A 20269-nucleotide genomic window follows, 5' to 3' on the forward strand; every position below is an offset into this window, starting at 1 on the left:
TATTGACAGAGGTCAGAGTACTGAAAGGGCCATGGCAGAACCTTCAGCATGTACCTTTTCAGATAACCCATTGCAAATGATGTTATGTTTGCTTCCAGAAGTTGCTAGTGTTTAAGTAAATTAAATCTTTCCTTAACAATGAAATGATCCCTGTGACATTTGCTGCAGGACAAACCTAAAGCATGATCAAGCCATCCCCTCACATACCTGTTGGAGATGTCTTCTTTATAAGAATTTCACAACTCTTAATTATTCAAATGTACATGCCCCTACTACATGGGTATCATGCCTAAATGTCGATGATAAAAAGAGAAAAAACAGTTCTTATGCAAACTTAACCTGCAAAATACAAAAAGTACATGTTTGGCTGGTGCTCAAACTTTTGCATGCCATATTACAAAGTGTTTTTGCAGTGTAGTGCCAGAAAGGAATCTAAAGTTATTATAAGATAACAAACCCATTTCAGCACTACAGTGCTGTGAAAGTGCCCCCCTTTAACAGATTTATTTTGTTTTTTCTTTTTTGCTATACTGACATTTTACATACTTACATCAAACTTTTAAATCAGACAAAGATAAGAGTAAAAACAAAAAAAAAAACAGTTGTTAAATGATTATTTAATTTATTAAGGAAAAAAGCAGTCCAAACTATACTGGTCTTATGTAAAAAAATAATAATAATAATAATAATAATTGCCGTTCCTAAATTAACTGTGATTAACCACTTTTTTGGAAAAAGGAATTCAGTTACACTAATTGCAAATCCTGAAGAAGAATATCTGCCCATCTGTTTGTGACCTAAAGCTCAGGTGTACTTGGGTTCTGTAGCAGGACAATGATCCAAAGCACACAAACAAGTTTACCTCTGATTGACTTAAAAAAAAGAAGAAAATTAAGATTTTGGAGTGGCCTAGTCATAGTCTGATTGAGATGCTGTGGATAATCTTATACAGGCAGGTCATGCTTGAAATGTGTCTTTGTCAGTCATCACAAAATCTTAATTACAGTTGTCGCCAAGGGTGGCAAAACCAGGCTATATAGTTTATGGGGCAAACATTTTTTCACACAGGAACATTGAACACTGATTGGCTAACAGCACTACAACACCAGTGAGACAGACAACAGTTATTATTAATATTTTAAAATAAAAACTTTTTTTACACAATGTCATATGTTAATTTAGAATATGTGTGATGCCCTGCTATGTGCAGTTCAGCCATTGACCTAGTTTTAGAGTCTCTGTAAAACGGCAAATCCATCGGAGGTCCTATGTAAACCTGTGTGAAAATACAGAGGTGGGCATTCCAAGTTTTAAACATACACCTACTTATTTAATATTAAACACTCTGTTAGTCACCTATATCTTTAGATCTTACTGTCTGGACTCAAAGTTGGGGTTAACTGAGGTCAAGTAACACTAATTTTCACGGTAAATAAGGGGATGCTAATAATTACTTTGTCACTTGTTTGTACATTAAGAAATTAAAAATTAAGAAAATACATCTTTCTTCTCAGTATCAGATAAACCTATGCTCTAAATTTTGTGTTTAATCATATGTCTTGTTTCTTGTCTTTAGGGAATGTGCAGCAGACCCGACCTGCGTGTTATGCATGCAGTGTTTTTTAGGCAGCGTGCACAAAGAGCACCGTTACAGGGTAAGTATAAACACAATTTGCAACATACAAATATACTAATTTCTCTGAAATGTCTGTCTGAACCATAATAAAGCTTCAGTAAAGACTCCTCAGTCAGACATATAAACAGTCTGTGGATTCTCAGCTGCTACTGTGAGTGCAAAGCAGTAGATCAGGTTAATCCCATTTGGAAAAGTGGAAACTGGCCACGCTGGTGACACATGGTTTTGAATGGATGTGGAACATTCCACCACTGGGCATCAGGCCACAGCTTTAACCCCCTTTTGACTGACTCAGTTCTGCTAATGTGTTTCCATTAGATAACTGAACTGAGGAGCTCTGTTTATAGAGGTCTCCTCAAAGGCTAGCTGTAAACATTTCGTGGAAAATGTAAGATCCACAGTTATGTGAGCAAAAAACATATATATTTTTATTTGGATGATATTTTGAGATAATATGCCCTGTTTCTTGTGTGCTATGCTGAGAGATTGTACCTTAGTTGCCAGCTTTGTTGTTTATCTTTTTCTCTGTGTGTGTTTTGCTTGTGTACAAAGTTACTACTGTGTTTGCTTTCAAGGAACAATCTAGACCAGCCCTCAAATGTTGAGTGCAAAGATATTCCTAAACTGAATAAAAATGACATGCTGAATTAAGTTAATGTAACTATCATAATTTCTGATCAAAACATGCCTTTCTTTGACACATCTCACTCACTCAACCTGTTTCTTTTTCTCTCTCTTTATTTCTAGATGACAACCTCTGGGGGAGGGGGCTTCTGTGATTGTGGTGATACCGAAGCCTGGAAAAAGGGTCCTTACTGTCAGAAACACGAGCCCAACATCAGTGACTCCTTACAGGAGGTAAAACCAGCTTTTCTTTTGGCTTGTTTGTGTCTACAGTAATCCTGTGGTCATATAAGGAAACGTGTGGTGATCAACTTTAATTACGACAGCTCTGTTAAATGCTTGAGTGACCTGAAAAATAGGTCACATTAAAGGAAAAGGAAAAAACAAATTAACATGATCAGTGTCCTACGCTGATTAATTCAGTCAGCTAAGACATGTTTAATCGGATGCAATAGGAGATGCTAGGCTAATCTTGCTAACCAGGATTCAAGGAGATTTTGTCATTCGCATTACATGTGGTACATGAGGTGGAACGACCCAGTCCAGTTCCAAGATCAATTGTTATGTAGATAAAATAAGAATAAAATATACAATACGAATAAAAAAGATAACAAGGTAAATACATGTTATATAAATTGGAGAGTAGGGAATTGGCTTGGACTGTCACCAGTATCTTCTCAGGTAAATGCATGCTAAGATTGGTTTGCATTAATCTGTGTTAATTTTGACTGGCGGCTTTGATTTTGTCTTTATAATAATTTGGCACATTTTAGTCATTTAGTTATTATTAGTATTAATCTTGTTTAAGTAAAACAAATATTTTAGTCTAGTTTTAACCTTTTACATTTTAGCTGAAAGTGCTGGAGGGGAACTGGTTTGCGTTTTCACATACCGCCATACCACTAGAAGCACTGCCAAGCACTGTGTAGAACAGCACCGCCAAAAAAGCAGATACAGCTCGCTAGCTAACGCTAGCCAGTTAGCATAACAAGCTGAAACAGTGAAGTGAAAAACTCTTAACTTGCTTGGAGAAAAATGAGAATTAACAATCAACAGAATTATTTATTCAGCCTTAAAACCCCTTAAACTCTCATCTGTACACCTGAAATGAGAATAGAGCTCCAGCTGCTGTTCCTCACTGTATGAGTGTTTGTTTTTATCCGTGTAAAATAGAAAAACAACAGCAATTATTCACTCAGAAAAGAGATGAATGGTGCTGCGAAATTAACAATGATTTATTCAGCCTTGAAGGATAATATTAATGCACACTGAATGGAATTTATTTGTTAACTGGAGAAAGAAGGCATTTGTGGCTGATTTTAATACTGTAATGCCTCTAATGGCTTCTAGAATAACATTGTAAATTGATTGTGTGGCAGGGGGTCCGTATGAGGGGCTCTAGGGGAACACCGCTGTTCCATCAGCCATTAGGATGCCATGTGGGGTGGCTATGTTCGGATTGTTGGTCAATAATACATTTTATTACAGATAATTTCCCTGTTTGTTAACAAAATTAACACTGGCAATAAATATCAATTGAAAAGCTCTCTAAACACCTTTAACCCCTTAACATCTCAGCTATACGTCCAAAGTTCTTGCTGCTGTTCCTCACTGTAAGAGTGTCTTTATCCGGGTAAAATAAAAAACAAAAAAAAAAACAACAGCAGTTATTCAACCAGAAAAGAGATGTATGGTGCTGTGCAATTAACAGAATGATTTATTCAGCCTTTAAGGATAATGTCAATGCACACTAAACTGGATGTATTTGTTAACTGGAGAAAGAAGGGAATTTTGGCTGATTTTAATACTGTAATACCTCTAATGGCTTCTAGAATAAAATTATAAATTGATTGTGTGGCAGGGGGTCTGTATGAGGGGCTCTGGGGGAACACCGCTGTTCCATCAGCCATTAGGATGCCATATGGAGTGTCTGTTTGAATTATTGGTCAATAGTAAATTTTATTACAGATAATTCCCAATTTGTTAACGGAATTAACGGAAGTCGCTTTGGACAAAAGCGTCTGCCAAATGAAATGTAATGTAATTAACAATAAATATCAATAAATATCCATTGACAAGCTCTATAAACACCTTTAACTCCTTAAAATCTCAGCTGTACACCCTTAGGATTAATATTCTGTTAATGCTGCGAGTCCTATTTCTGATTATCTCCCTTTGTTTTTTTTTTTAGGATCCGCTTGCCAATCTCTCTGCAGACATGATTGCACGCACATATAATATCTTTTCCATCATCCTGAAATATGCTGTAGACATGCTCACTTGGGACAAGGAAGATGAACTCCCTCAGGGACTTGAACCACCGTATGTACATAGATGCTCACACACACCAAACACTATTTAATAAAAAAAATTCTGCTCTTGTTTTAATAATATTTTAATTTAATTAAATTTTTTAATTTGTTTTTTTTCTGTCTCTACAAATTACATCATGCTATATCCAGTTTATATTTGTCAGTGTAGCAGTTGAGCAACTTCTTCAAAGTAATACTGTTTAATGACTAAGTTTGAGATCTTAGTATAAATAATTTATCTTTACAGTTATGTCACTCAGTCTGTTCTCCTTTTTTAGGGAGCGTGGAGATACTTATTACTGCATGCTGTTCAACGACGAGGTTCACACTTACGAGCAGGTCATATACACACTACAGAAAGCGGTCAACTGCACACAGAAAGAAGCCGTCAGCTTTGCCACGACAGTGGACCGAGATGTAAGTTCTCTCCTTACATGATCTTATTCCCCCCCCCACTTACACTGTGCTGTAATTCACTTACAGCTGTGTGCAAATGTTCGACACACTTTGTTTAAATTTATAAAGTGAGAAGAAGTAAATACAGGTTTTTTTTTTTTAAATACTTCTAGATCTGTAATCTTCTTTGCTGCCCAGCATGTTTAAGGTGTACCCACAGAGTTTAAATTTTATCTTGTGTTTTCTAAAGTCTTTTAATGACGTTGTTTTTGTCCTGTTGTAGAAGACAGATTTTGTCAGATTTTTGTATTGGTTATGTCATTCCAGAACTTAGATATGAACAGTATCTTTGGTCAGGGGTGCCCCTTCAACTTATTCTATCTGGCTAATATAACAGGTGAACTGTTATATGGCCGTTTTAGCAGTCACACGATAAATTTAAAACTACAGAATGAAAATTATGGATTGTGTTGCTTTGTTAGCTAGTCCGTGTCTCTGCAGGGGAAATAATAAAAAAAATGGCAATATTAGATTACTGAATGTATTGTTAGGCAAGATATTAAGAAGAAATTGCATAAATAGGAAGTATCTGCAAAGGTTTAAATGGATATAAAGCAGTACTTCCCACACTATTAGTTATGAGATGAGTGTTTGGGTAAGTGCAACACTGGCAATCCATTGTTGAGACACCCAGTTAGTTATTTCTCTGTCTAGTATTTCTTTTCAGTTTCTGGATATGATTCACAGCAGTAGGGCATTATACATAATGGTGGTTGGTATGCAGTTAGGTCTTTACACCTTTGGTTCTGTCTGTAATTGTTTTTATGTGTGTGTTGTGGTTTTCAGGGGCGGAAGTCTGTGCGATTTGGGGATTTTCAGTTCTGTGAACAGGCCAAGTCTGTTATTGTGGTAAGTCTTCAGCATTAAATGCGGATGTTTTTAACCTGTTGTCTTGTGAGATATTTGGTCCTCCACCCCACAATGAGGATGTAGATTATTGTGTATTAGGCATGTATTTGTGCTTATTTTGTGTGGTGTATGGAGTAATTACACTTTTTGTTTGTGTTTCTGCAGCGAAATACAAGTCGTCAGACGAAGCCACTCCGGGTTCAGGTTATGCACTCCTCAGTGGTGGCTCACCAGTGCTTCGCTCTCAAAGCCCTCGCCTGGCTTGGACATATCATCAGATACTCAGGTCTTTCTTTTTTTTAAAGCTCTTATTGACAAATCAAGAGAACAACTTATATCGCAGCCTTTAAAATAGTTTGCTGAAGCCTTATTTATTAGTACTGTTTTCTTCAGATGCCCTGAGGAGGATTCTGTGCCAGGTGGGGCTGCAGAAAGGTCCTGAAGGAGAGAACTCGTCACTAGTGGACACACTCATGCTCTGTGACTCCAAAATGTGGAAAGGTTTGTTGAAGAGGAGGGTTTAATGCATCAGGATTCATTGTGATGCCTTCACTGCAGAACAGTAGACCATCTTTTTTGCACTATAAGGTGCACATCTATTTTCATACATAAGGCACACCGGATTGTAAGGCACATTTTATGTGACCCTAGTAACTAGTATTAGGAACAGGGCTGTCACCAAGTCTTCCTTCTAATCCAGCAGGTCTCACTGCTGGGTTGCGAGACCTGTAAAGCTAAGCTAAGTAAACAAAACTGTAATTCTAAAAAAAAAAATAATAATAATAATAAAATTGAGACGAGCCAGACAAGTCAAATGAGTGCTAGATGTTAATCTACACAGATTTCCCTCCTGAAAACTGTTTATTTGGGTGAGTAAAGTGCTTCCGTTTATTCACAGTAAGCTTAGATTTCCGTATTTCCACTAAAGATGAAGCATTAGTTTTAGTCAGGGCGATATTACGTAGCTGTTTGTCCCATGTAGCTTACTACAGTCTAATATACTCACCTCTGAACAGCAAAAGAGCTAGCACAGTGGTTAGCTACTAATGCTGCTCCAGCAGTGCTAGCCAGGGTTAGCATCAAGCTGGCCAATAATACTCACCTCTGGATGGCGCTTAGTGCGGTTAGCAGCTTTTGATAATACTAATGGAGAACTAAACTGAAACTTTCTTATAACTCTGTACTTTAGCGGAGTGGCTTTACTACTCTTTACAACTTGACTGGTAAAATTAATACATAAAACACACTGGATTAAAAGGCACACTGACGTATAACTAAAGGATTTTAGATGTGTCTTATAGTGCGAAAAATCTGAGTCATATGGTCAGGATGAATGTATTTTTAATCACTGTTTTTTTTTTTTCTTTCTTTCTCTTTTCAGGTGCAAGAAATGTATACCACCAGCTGTTTATGAGCAGTCTTCTGATGGATCTAAAATATAAGAAGCTATTTGCTATTCAGTTTGCAAAGGTAAGTATTTGGCCTCAATGGCTTCTGTCTTCTGTCCTCTATAATCAAAGCATTTGACAACCTATTATTAGTATTATTATTATTTTTTTTAAATATATTTATTTATTTCCAACAAAATTAATTTATTAGTAGTTTATTAATTTATTTTATGTGTTTTAATATGATTGTACTGTTGTTTGTGCTGGAATTATGTGTTTGTGTTTGGAGCTGGGCTTTATCAGGAGAGTTTAATTATTTGGATGCATATTTTTAGTTTTTTAGTGCACATATACTTCCATGTAGTGGCTCAGAAAACGTATGCTGTCAGTTACTTGCAGTTGGTTGTGGATCATAAGCTCAGAGTGTGAGCGATTAGCTTAGCTTGACCTTTTGTCCTATTTGGCTTGTGGGCTGTAGTAGATCACCTCACTGCCTCAGTTCTGGCTGACCCACTGAAACTCCAGGAAGTCTGCCAGTGTGCCAGGAGTTCTGGATGTGACCTACAGTACATGCTGAACGGGTCATAGGCTACAAACGTAATAGTTTGCTCTGAGGGATGTTAGAAATGCTTCTCAGAAACACAAGCATGTATCACTGCCCTGCTCAGTAGGCAGCTTGTTTCACTGTGGAGTGTTAAGTTGTTAGGATAGTTCATGTAGCTGTAGGTGTGTGGCGGTACATGTCGACTGGCACTTCTCTTCAACGCATGTCGCCGCACGTGGGCTTGTCCGTGATGTTTTTAAATTCAAAAGAAGCAAATAAAATAAACAATTATTAGTTGAATATTTTAAAATTTTAGTAAACCTCACATTAATGTATAGCTCTATAAATAGCTCAATAAAATCTACTTCCCCTATTTCAGCTCTTCTTCTGTGGTTGAAAGCTGGCTGTTCTGTGTGTGAGGCTCGTATGTGTGTGCAATCACAGCTTGCTGTTCCCTGATTGGCTGGACACAGTGCGGTGGCCAGATTCATTTGACTAAAGTTGAGCTCTGATAAACTTTTTCACCAGAGGGCGGGGCTAAGTTTAACGCAGTGCAACCCAGCATGCACCAAAATAAATAAATTAATAGGATGCGTCTGAGCTCAGTGCCAGTGGACATGTGCCGTGAGGCTTTCAGATATGTAGAGATGCACCAATCTGATATTAGGATTGAATACCGGTCCCAATAATAAGAAATTTGCTGGATTGGGTATCGGAAAATTGGACAGATCCTGGGCTATATAACACTGGTTCAGTATATGATGCACATTTCTACAAATATCAGCCTATCAACAACTATCACAAAGTAATCCAGATTAGCATTGCAGCTATCCTCCCCCATGCCTGCAGAGGCTGGCTGTTAGCATTGCGACTACACTGCTTCAACACTGCTGAGGCCAGTTGCTGTCAGTGTTAGTATTGCAGCCTAAACCCAAATCTGAGCTTACCTGTTGATATTGTAGCTCACTAACTCACTAATATACACTTCATAACAGAGATAAAAATAAAAATAAAATAATTGGCTACGTTCTCAAAGCAGGTAAAAGTGCCACAAATTTGATGATTATTAAAATAGATATTTAGTATGCAGTTCACACAGGCTTTTAATGTGACCCGTATCTGACCTCTGTCTGAATGGTGCTAACTTTGTTGCGCGACAGAGAGGAATGCTTCACGTTAAGTTTCACTTTAATCTCAGCCAGAATCTCAGAAGCTATAAATGAGTTGAGGCTGCTGCTGGGATTCATTTATTTTTTTTCTTTACCAGAAATTGCTTGAGACTTGCTGAAAAAAAAAAAAAAAAAAAAAAAAAAGTCTCATTGTTAGACCTTTTTTTTTTTTTTTAACTTCATAACTGCGATCTTTAGCTATGATAAGCCAATTCATGAAGAAAAACACCATATAGTTTGTATAAAAATAGAATAATATGGAATGAAATTAGGTGTACAGCGATTCGGCACAATTATTTATGTATTCAAGTGACAAATAGAAATTCAGTGCATTTTATGTATGTTTATTAAATTATGTTAGGATTTACAAGAAAAAAATGAATAAAGTAAAATTTAAATCAGTCTTAAATCTCCACATGGTTCCAATATGGTGAATTATAAGGTTAATAATTATAATCAACAATGATAGTTGTTTACAAAGTTTATGTATAGTATTAAAGCAGAAAAAGGCGGATTGGTGCATCCCTACTCATGTGTTTGATTCACTTTCACTCTTGGAGGTTCTGGTTGCTATAATGCCCCTCACCACAGGCACAGTCCCTACCACCAGTTTCAGCATGGGGTATAAGTGAAGGACGAGGTGTCCCCTGACCTCTGACCCGCAAGATGAATGTGCCCCCCCACTTTCCCTTATCATTTAGAATTACCAGCGCCTCCAGACAGATTTTATGGAGGATGATCACGAGCGATTAGTGTCAGTGACCTCTCTGTCAGTGCAGCTCTTCACCGTCCCCACCATGGTGAGTACCTGCTCCCCACACATTCCTTCTCTCTTCTGCCTCTTTTTCCTCTCCTCCGCTTGCCCCGCTGCTCCTGACAGAACTATGAGCGCTTGCAGAGCGACTATGTGAAGGACGACCACGACAGGGAGTTCTCCATCACTGACCTGTCTGTGCAAATGTTCACCGTGCCTTCCTTGGTGAGTAGACATGAACAGATGCTCCTGCAGTGAAGAAGACTCTAAAGATGAATGTAGCTGCTTGTATTCTAATTGATTGATTAAATTGTTTTGCTTTTTTTCTTGCATTGATTTAATTTAATGACTAGCTGTGCTTATTTTTGGTTTATTCTAGATTTGTGTTTAGGCAATCATAAATAATAGTGAATGCTGTAATATGCACTATTGGCACTACTGTATAATCCTATACAGTGACTTGCTAAATTATTCATACAACAACAAATTTAAATGTTTTTTATTAAGATTTTTAAATATATATTTTTTTATTGAATGAATTTTGACACATGGTTGGGTATCTGGCTAGTGTCCTTGTGCTTCTGATTTGGTGGTAAACAAGTTGTACAGTTGTATCCTTAGTCTGTCTCTCTCACCCCAGGCGCGGATGCTGATCACAGAGGAGAATCTGATGACCACCATCATTCGCACTTTCGTAGATCATCTGAGACATCGAGACCTGCAGGGACGATTTCAGTTTGAACGCTACACTGCACAGCAAGCCTTTAAATTCCGCAGAGTCCAGAGCCTTATAGGAGACCTCAAGTAAGAAACAGGATTTGAACAAAGCAAACATGTTTTCCAGTGTAAAAAAATAATTATTTTGTAAGAACTTAAGATGCAGTGTATGGATATAAATCAAAGTAATGCATTGTTTTTCAGCAAGAAAACAAATGTGCAGTTAACAACAGTACTGTAAGATAGGGTCATGTGTTTAAAATTGAATGCCACACTAGGGAACATTTAAAAAAAAATGGTATGTTAGTATGTTCATTTTTGTGTTTTAAATTATGTGTTCGTTGTTTTAAGCTGATATGTTTTACAATACTGTTCCTGCATGCCAACTTGCATATGCCTTTTCTTTACTAAGACCGTTTTCACACCTGTAGTGTGTAGCGTTTCGATGGTCTGGATCAGTTTGGTTTGGTTTTACACATGCATAAACCTAAATGCACCAAAATGCTCACCAATAAACTACACAAGCAAACTGTATCCTCTGTCTCCCCTTGGTTAGAGCTGTTTGGTGCGGGAGCAAAAAAGTAAATAAAACGAGAAGATTTTGTGTTCCAGTGCGTATACCTGTGCAGTGTAAAGCTGCTTTAACACAGACCGCTGAAACGCTGTGCTTTTAAACAGTGTAGGAATTGGAGACACATGGCTGCAAGCAGTGAAGGCAGCACAGACCACTTGTGCAAACTGCATGGAACAGAGACAGCATTTGTCCATAGCTGTGGTAATTAAGGTTAATCTGATATATTAGCCAGATAACACTATCAGCAGTTAAGCTCGAATAAAAAAATAAATTAAAAAAATCAATGTTGGGGTGGATCAAGACTGGATCACCAGAGTGCGATTACTGTTTTCACACTTGCTCAATCGAACTGCACTAAGGGTACAAATGAACCAGAGTTTGTTTTAACCAGGCCAAATAGTGCTGGTGTAAAAACACCCTTTAGACATTTCTCTAATGAAGGCAATTATAATGGTGTCTAGTTTTGAAACACTAATTCGTTTGGTGGTGTGTGGTTTGGGACACAACCCTACTAAACTAAAGTGTCAGACAAAAGAAGTTGACACACAAACTTAATGCAAAAAAACTCACTAGAATTTGTTTTGAAATGGACAGAGATCCATTTGTGCATGTAGTCTGGTTTCACTTGATTGGAATGCAGCAGAGTTTGAAATGCAGAATTCATTTTGGGTAAAGTTATTGACCAATGTCTTTTTTTTAAATCTGCAGATATGTCCTGATTAGCTGTCCAACAGAGTGGACAGACAAACTCAGGGAGAAGTTTCTGGAAGGACTAGATGGTTTCCTGGAGCTGCTTAAGTGTATGCAGGTAACTGTGTGTTTGTCTGAGCTATATTTAAGAATATGTTATAGGTTATGATCATGGCCAAGTTTGTAATTATATGTATATTAAATTTGTTCTCTCTGTAGGGTATGGACCCAGTCGTACGGCAGGTGGGCCAGCACATTGAGATGGAGCCAGAATGGGAAGCAGCCTTTACTTTACAGATGAAGCTCACACACATCATCTCAATGATGCAGGAGTGGTGTGCCAGTGATGTGAGTGCTTATTGTGCACTACACGTTTCAGCTTTTCCCAGCAGTAGTCTCAGGAGTGTCTTAACTGTAGTACAGGCTTTCATACAATAGTTCATTCTGCTGCTGACTAAGATGGAAATGCTGTGCAAGTTTAATGGATGAGAGAAAGCTGTTAACTCCTTATCTTAACATTAATTGTGTGTATAGGTGCACTTTGTAGTTCAATAATTACAGACTGAATACTGTATTTTTCAGACTGTAAGACCTGCCCGATTATAAGAAGCGTTATCAATAAATGTCTATATTCTTGTCTTTTATTAAGCAACACTAGTAAGGATGCCTACATTGAAGTGAGCAAGGGTGTCACCATGTTTCCCTTCTAATGGGGGAAGCACCTAAGTAAACAAAACTGTAATTCTTAAAAAAAAAAAAAAAAAAAAAAGTCAAATCTACATTTCTCTCCTGAAAACTATTTAGTTGGGTAAGTAAAGCACTTAAATTTGTTTAGATTTTCAATATTGTATCTAATGCCCGGATGAGACTACACAATTTTAGCCCGAGTTTGACTTTATTTTGTTGAAGCAGACAAATTGTCTGCGTTGGATCCGAATTTCAGTGTCGCGATCGATAAAGGTCCGGTAGTGTGACCCAGTCAAGAGCAGTAATTTGACATGAGCGACGTCGTCGGAGCATCTGACGAAAAGACTAGAATGTTAGAATTTTTGTATTTTATCGCCTAGTTTGACATGCTTCTCAATGTGCTCCCTGCCTCTGACTAATAGGAAGACAGAGCGTTCTGTGGCGCACAGATGTAAATATGGGAAAAGAAAACAGGACCGTGCTCCTGCAGTTCACTTGACCAGAGAAACAGAAGAATAATTTAATAATCATCTAATAATATACTTCATCCATGAGATATTCTGTTTACAGGCACTGAAACCTTAGAGCTAGTGCTGTGGTTATCGGCTAATGCTAATGCTGCTGCACCCAGCCTTAGTGCTGGAGAAACGTCACTGAAAACTCACCTGCTCCTTAATACCTGACTGGAAGAATTTATACATAAAGCGCATCAGATTTTTGGGCGAACTGGTGATTTTTGAGGAAAATGAAAGGATATTAAGGGTGTCATTATAGTCCGAAAAATACGGTACTTTATCACCATTTCACTCTTATTTATTATTATTATTTTTTTAATACAGCAAAGCAGCTATTATTTAGGTCTGCAGTGAAACTAGTAATGATTGAGGTGTGTTTGTGCTTGTTGTGCTGGTAAGAGTGGATCAGACATGTTTAAACACTGTGGTCACTCACTGTCCACTCTATTAGAGACTCTTATCTATCTGCTCCACCTTGTAGAAGTCCAAGACAGAAGCTTCTCTGTTGCTGCACAGATTGTGTTATGAATGTCATCCTCCAGTCCTTCATAATTGGTCACAAGAAGCTGTGTCCTACAGAATGCTGTTAGCTGGTTATTTCTGGCTGGTGAATAATTCTTAGTACAGAAGTGACATTAAAGTGTTTAAGAACTACAGCAGCACGGCTGTGTCTGATCTGTGCATTTCGCCAGTGTTACTGCAGTGCTGATAATCCCACCCAAATAATACCGACTCTGTGGTGGTCCTGTGGGGTCCTGACCATTTACAGAGGGAAAGGTGAATTTTGATGTACGCAGAGAAACAGATGAGCAATCATAATAATTGTAATTATAGAACTACAAAAAGTGCACCTGTACGGTCAGTGGAGCTGATAAACAGGACAGTGAGTGTAGAAACAAGAAAGTGGTCATAATATTTCTGATATTTCACTTTTTTCTGCTTAAGCAAATGTATTTTTACTCTCTGACTGTCTCCGCAGTACCGATTTGAATATGAATCCCAGAAACCCCAGACTAAATTGGTGAAGTAGAGACTGACTGTGTACACCCTGGTGCTGCCCTCAATCAGTTGCACCTCAAAAACTGTCTGGGATTGAGGATGTAATCTTGTGTTCCCTTGGTGTTACTTGGATACGTATCAGTTCTCAGTGTACTGTCTGAATTGATTTTCTGCTGGTGGTCTAACGTTCTGTGTTGTGTGGGGGTGTGTTTGCAGGAGAGAGTGCTGATTGAAGCCTATAAAAAGTGCCTGACAGCGCTGACTCACTGCCACAGCGGCTTTACAGACGGAGAGCAGCCCATCACTCTGAGCATGTGTGGCCACTCTGTGGATACTATTCGCTACTGTGTGTCCCAGGAAAAAGTCAGCATCCACCTCCCTGTGTCCAGACTGCTGGCAGGTAAGTAGCATACTGTATTAGGGCCCAATCCCAATTCTCTTTTATACCCTTTCCCCTTGATTTTGAGTGTAACACTTCCCCTTGGAACAAAATAACAGGGGGGAAAAATTGACATCCTTTCCCTAAGGTAGCTGACATCTGCTTTTATTTTACCTAATATTATTTTCTTTTTTATACGTTCCACCTTAAATCCCTGCATCCTTGTCTCAGTAGATTTTTAGCTAGCTAACCTTCCTGTCCCACCTTAAATACTCCTCCTCCTCTGCTGTCTGTTGCACGTTTTAATATGTCGTGAACAAAATGGCTATAAAATATTGAAACTGCAGTGGCTTGCAAAAGTATTCATACCCCTTTGACTTGTCCATGTTTTGTGACATTGCAACCACAAGCATAAATATATTTTTTGGAGTTTAATGTGAAAGACCAACACAAAGTGGTATGCAATTGTGAATTGGAAAGAAAAGAAAATAATGCTTGATTCAAAACTTTTTTTTTTTTTTTTTTTGCAAATAAGAAACTGAAACATGCAGTGTGCAAAAGTATTCAGCCCTCTGAATACTTTGAGTATAACCAATTGCATTCAGAAGTTGCCCGATGACTGCTAATGACTAAAGAGTCCCTCTGTGTGTAATCTAATCTCAGTACAAATAAATATGCTCCGTAACGGCCTCAGAGGTTGGTTAAAATAACATTGGGGAGTTTTGCAAGCCACTGTACATACTAGTTATTATAATATAGTGGTTTTCATAATGTTTAACAAGGAAAACACTCAAATTATTGGCTTTCTTTGGTCGCTTGTGCTGCTATTGTGGCAGTGATTCTTATAGCCCTCTGTTTGGAGTGTGCCTTTGAAAATTTCTCTTTGAAGAGCCATGTGGAATTAGCCCCTTCCCTCAACCAAAAAGAAACGAGACACCCTATCCCTAGGCGTGAATGTGCAAAACCTAGGGCTGGGGCTAAGCGGTAGGGCCAAAGGGAAAAATGGGATTGGACCTAGGCATTAGAAATGTATTCCGTTAGCATGTTTGCTGATTGCGGATTCTAATTACTTGACCCTTTTTTTATTCTTTAAGGACTTCATGTTCTTCTCAGCAAGACAGAAGTAGCTTACAGATTTCCTGAGCAGCTGCCTCTGGTAAGCATTGTTTAGTGGTGGTGATAACAGCTGTTGTGGAGGTGGTTGTTGTGGTGTCTGTCTGTTCTCAATCAGTGTTCTCTTTTATCCTTTTCAGAGTGAACTGAGTCCCCCCATGCTGATAGAACATCCACTTCGCTGCCTGGTTCTCTGTGCCCAAGTGCATGCTGGGATGTGGAGGCGAAATGGCTTCTCATTAGTCAACCAGGTAGTTTTTTAAAACAGCTGTATTCTGTGTTTTACTCTATGCTAATATTAACTTGTAAATCTCAGCGCGCTAAGATCTTCCTTTTGTCTTTCAGATCTACTACTACCACAATGTGAAGTGTAGAGTCGAGATGTTCGATAAGGACCTCATGATGCTACAGGTTGACATTGGTTTCTTATTTTGTACAGAGAGTCCATATATTTATTAAAAAAACAAAACGTGGTAATATAGACATTTTCTGTACTGATTATAATTTTATTTATGTTCTGACTAGGCTGGAGCCTCCATGATGGATCCTAACCACTTCCTGATGATTGTGCTTAGTCGATTTGAGCTCTTTCATATCTTCAGTTCTGCAGACTGTAGGAAAAGATACAACAGAGAGAATGCTAACAAGGTTTGTGATTAACTCTGTGGTGTTCTGCACATAAAAGTAATTACCATTCTCAGCCTCAGCCAATTATCAGCCTGTGTTTTCACCTGTGTGCGATTTTGTGTTACAGGATGTGGTCCAGCAGAACAGCACTTTGATTGAGGAGATGTTGCATCTCATCATGATGGTTGTGGGTGAGTGCATGCTATTAATTATGGAGTAAATAGAAAACAGCGAATAACAAAGAATCTGTAAAATAGTTTACATACAAACTCCTTGTAGCATTTTGCTGGATTACACTCATAATTTTAATGGCAGTCCAGCATGCATCCCTAATTTACCTATAAATGTTACCAAGGTAAACGTCTTTTTGATCAAATCGGCTCAGTAGTTTGTAGGGATAAATCGATTTTTGCACCTGAAAACGTTTGACCGATAAAGGGGAAAAAAAGAATAAAGTTTTTAGCCAGTTAAATGAATTTAGCATCACTTATTATGCTCTGTGTCAATTTACTTCTTTACAAACTTGTAGTCTTTTTTTTACTTTCATTTTAAAAATACATGGATGCTTTTTAAAAGGAATGTAACAATGCACTCTGCTCACAGTTTGATTCCATTAGCAATTCTGGATTAACAATTTGGTTGTCTCACTATGTTTCCATATTTTAAATGAAAAATTTAGATTTTTTTTTTCTACTTAAGTGCACAAACGATAAAAAAAAACGTAAGCGTAAACGAACTACTGTTTTTTTTTGTTTGGTTTTTTTTCCCTCAATCACTTGTTTATTTAGGCAATCTGCAGTCAGTATCATTGTCTAAGTGGACAGTAACAAGGGAAATGTATATCATTCCTTAATATGTTTTTGTGTGTATTTATTTTTTTTTTACTTTTACTTTAATTTGGCTGCATTTAAAATTAAAACATCTTACTTTTTAGTCCATTACATTATTGGAAATCTGTTGTTCCTTTTGGCTTGTGAGGGGAAAAAAGTGGGGGAAAAAATGCTTGTGTGATTTGCTTTAGTCAAAAATGATATGTTGTACATGACACATCCTCCGTCCTTTGCTTACGCCCAATGGTTCTTTGGACTGCGCTAGCAGGATTGCGTGTATTGTAATCGATTGTATGTTGTATAGGCTGCATATTTCTTGAGAATTTGTGCAGTCTTATTGGTGACCCTTGTGCTTGTGTTTCAGGTGAGAGGTTTGCGTCAGGCATCGGGCAAGTGGAGAACAGCGATGAGTTAAAGAGAGAGATCGTTCATCAGCTTTGTATTCGGCCCATGGCCCACAGTGAGCTGGTCAAAGCCTTGCCTGAGAATGTGAGTAGGCTTGAATAAGCATGTATTATCTAAGCTGTCAGTTTTCGCACTCTAGGTTGTAGTTAAACACATTTTGCATTTCAATAACTTTCTTCTTGGTCCCCTGCCAGAAAACGTTGATATGCTGAGTCATTACACCATAATAGCATATTTAATGAAGTTCTGCACCGCTGTGCTGTTTAAAAGCCACGACTCCCAATAACACAATGTTATTAATATGCTTTAGCTGCCACCTTGTGGTGCCACTTGAGCATTGCGTTAGGATCATTACATGCCTCTGCTAAGTTTTCCAAGTCTTTTTCACCTTCTGGAAAATGTACACATGTTGAAAATTTAAAAACAAGTAGTAATTGTCCTGTATGCATCACCCTCGTCTGTATTACCTCCACAGGAGAATAAGGAGACTGGCATGGAGCGAGTTATTGACAGTGTTGCTTCCTTTAAGTAAGTGTGAATCGTATTCTAATTGTTATGGTTTGGAAATGTCTTTAAAATAGTACAGAGCAGACAAAAATCTTTTCAGTTATTAAGTTTTATCTTCTCTGTGTTCCACAGGAAGCCAGGAGTGACTGGCAGAGGGCTGTATGAACTTCGGCCAGAATGTGCTAAGCAGTTCAACCTCTACTTCTACCACTACTCTAGAGCTGACCAGTCCAAGGTACACACCACTATAGTACTCGCAGCTTTTGTTTTCAGTTAATTCTTTATCTCTAACACGTAGTGACCAGATACAGTAAAATCTTCTATTTTTTTTATTTTTTATGAAAGTCTACTTGTGTTTTAAAGATGAAAAAAGTCTGGTCACATTATACATGTGTTGTAATGGGAATAAAATGTATTTTTTTTTATTTTATGCAGGCAGAAGAAGCGCAGCGGAAACTGAAGAGACAGAATGGAGAGGACTCTGGTAAGTTATTTTAAAGCAATATATCAGATTTTAACCTAATCTCTTTTCACCAGATCTGTAGGATATCTTCAGCTTACTTCAGGCTAAGCCCCTGCACTTTATATTTTGTTTTATGGAATTTAGTAAAAAGTTGAAAACACAGTAAAATTATACTGGGTAAATTTGACTGAAATTCACTACAGGATGGATTATGTTACTTGACATTAGGGCTGTACAAAATTACTAAAAATTCATATCCTATTATAGATCACTTCCTATCCTGATAACGATATAGATCACAATATAGCAGATTTTCTATAAACTAACCCCATTAAACACCTATTTCTTATTACATATTGAATTACACTCAACAAGTAAATGTATATTTTCATTTTTTAATTATATTTCTTATTTTATTGAAATGAAATTGTGCACCAAACTTGGACAAGAGCATAAGTTACTTACTTAAGACTTTCTCTGCTCTGATTAGTTGATCAGGTGTGCTAGGAGCAGGGAAATCACTGAGTGTGCAGAGCAGGTGGTGCTGGATCAGTGCTGAGAAACACTGTTTTTTATATGACAGAAGATAATGCAGGGACTCTTAAATTGAAATGCACGATGGGAAGTGTCCCAGTTTCCATCTCAACACCTTAAACGCTTAAAATCACCACACTATCACACACTATTTGGCAACGCCTTTAAAGTGTACACTCCAAACAAGACAGTAGGGTTTAGTGCACTGTGTCAGAGAGAGAGAGACAGACAGACAGAGATACAACAGCGAGACAGAGTGAGAAACAGACAGATGACAGACATGCACAGAGGAAGAGAAACAGAGAGAGAGATACAGACAGGTCACAGACCAGCGTGGAGCTGAGGCGTCAACCAGGCAACAAAAAGGCTGTTGTGTTGTGGAACGATCTATGTTTTTCTATCGCTAAAGAAAATATATAGTCCTATCGCACAGCCCTGCTTGGCATATTATTTTTCCAGAATTTTTTAGGTACATCTGTTGTGGGCATTCTTTGGCAGAAATCAGAAAAAAATAAAACATAATTTGGGAGCATGTAAAACAGCTTAATGCTCTAGACACCAAGTGTTTTTTTTTTTTTTGAACTGTTTTCTACTGAATACAGTTTTTCATCATGAGCGTGTTTGTGCTTCAGCTTTGCCGCCTCCGGCGCTGCCTCCGTTCTGCCCACTGTTTGCCAGCTTGGTGAACATCCTGCAGTGTGATGTGCTGCTGGGCATGCTGGGAGCTGTGCTGCAGTGGGCTGTGGAGCCCAGTGGAGGACACTGGTCTGAGTCAATGCTGCAGAGGGTATGTGTTGAGAGGAAATGGTAAATGTAATACCTGTGTATTGCACTGATTCTAGCCAACATAAATGAATAGTGCTCATGTTTGTGTCCTTTTCTGTTGCTGTAGGTGCTGCACTTGATAGGCATGGCTCTGTTGGAGGAACAGCAGCAACTAGAGAGCAGCTGTGAAGACAATGAAGTCACCTTCAACTTCACGCTCAAAATCTCTCGTAAGTTGGGTGTATGTGTATTTATACACAGTGTGAGTACAGGTTTGTTGGGGCAGATAGTTAAAGCTGTGCTTGTTGTGTAACAGGCCCTGGTGAAGCTCCTAGCAACACTCCCAGTGTTTTGGCTCTGCTGGAGACCTTGCAGAATGCTCCTCACCTAGAAGTGCATAAAGATATCATCCGCTGGATTCTAAAGGTATCCTGCATGGGTTACTTTTACTGTTTGCATTAGTAGTTTTTCATTTCATTTTCAGTTTTGCATTAGTAGTACCTCATTTGTCCACCAGGAGGTGGACAGTTTCTGTGTGTGCTGTTGCTGCCAAAATATTAGTTTTGCATGATTTGCACTGTTGTCCAATTTTAGCATGCACTCTGTGTGTTATTCTGATTTTTGTACTTCGTCCTGTGCAGATGGTGGTCAACATTAAGACCATGCGGGAGCGCACTGCCGCTGCGCCTTCCCCTGAAGGAAGTGGTCACTGCCAAGAAGAGGTCTGTTTTC

The 20269-nt window shown here is 38.2% G+C and overlaps 1 protein-coding gene across 3 annotated transcripts in view; it reads left to right on the forward strand.

The window, feature by feature from the left end:
* ubr2 (ubiquitin protein ligase E3 component n-recognin 2) overlaps positions 1 to 20269 on the forward strand; it is a 46309-nt gene that overhangs the window by 9948 nt on the left and 16092 nt on the right. For 2 of the 3 annotated variants that reach the window (XM_007247396.4, XM_007247397.4), the window contains exons 3-28: positions 1577 to 1655; positions 2384 to 2494; positions 4452 to 4582; positions 4851 to 4989; positions 5815 to 5877; positions 6043 to 6163; positions 6271 to 6378; positions 7259 to 7347; positions 9859 to 9957; positions 10373 to 10536; positions 11732 to 11831; positions 11933 to 12061; positions 14131 to 14314; positions 15388 to 15449; positions 15547 to 15657; positions 15752 to 15817; positions 15932 to 16054; positions 16161 to 16224; positions 17228 to 17352; positions 17744 to 17796; positions 17908 to 18010; positions 18211 to 18259; positions 19405 to 19559; positions 19665 to 19767; positions 19854 to 19963; positions 20179 to 20259. In XM_007247396.4, the coding sequence (XP_007247458.2) occupies positions 1577 to 1655; positions 2384 to 2494; positions 4452 to 4582; positions 4851 to 4989; positions 5815 to 5877; positions 6043 to 6163; positions 6271 to 6378; positions 7259 to 7347; positions 9859 to 9957; positions 10373 to 10536; positions 11732 to 11831; positions 11933 to 12061; positions 14131 to 14314; positions 15388 to 15449; positions 15547 to 15657; positions 15752 to 15817; positions 15932 to 16054; positions 16161 to 16224; positions 17228 to 17352; positions 17744 to 17796; positions 17908 to 18010; positions 18211 to 18259; positions 19405 to 19559; positions 19665 to 19767; positions 19854 to 19963; positions 20179 to 20259 (2722 nt within the window). Of the gene's footprint in view, positions 1 to 1576; positions 1656 to 2383; positions 2495 to 4451; positions 4583 to 4850; positions 4990 to 5814; positions 5878 to 6042; positions 6164 to 6270; positions 6379 to 7258; positions 7348 to 9679; positions 9779 to 9858; positions 9958 to 10372; positions 10537 to 11731; positions 11832 to 11932; positions 12062 to 14130; positions 14315 to 15387; positions 15450 to 15546; positions 15658 to 15751; positions 15818 to 15931; positions 16055 to 16160; positions 16225 to 17227; positions 17353 to 17743; positions 17797 to 17907; positions 18011 to 18210; positions 18260 to 19404; positions 19560 to 19664; positions 19768 to 19853; positions 19964 to 20178; positions 20260 to 20269 lie in introns of all 3 variants that reach the window. The other variant, XM_015605360.3, reaches the window with a different exon arrangement.

Source organism: Astyanax mexicanus, chromosome 7 (genome assembly GCF_023375975.1).
Source record: "Astyanax mexicanus isolate ESR-SI-001 chromosome 7, AstMex3_surface, whole genome shotgun sequence".
In the NCBI taxonomy this organism is placed as follows: domain Eukaryota; kingdom Metazoa; phylum Chordata; class Actinopteri; order Characiformes; family Acestrorhamphidae; genus Astyanax; species Astyanax mexicanus.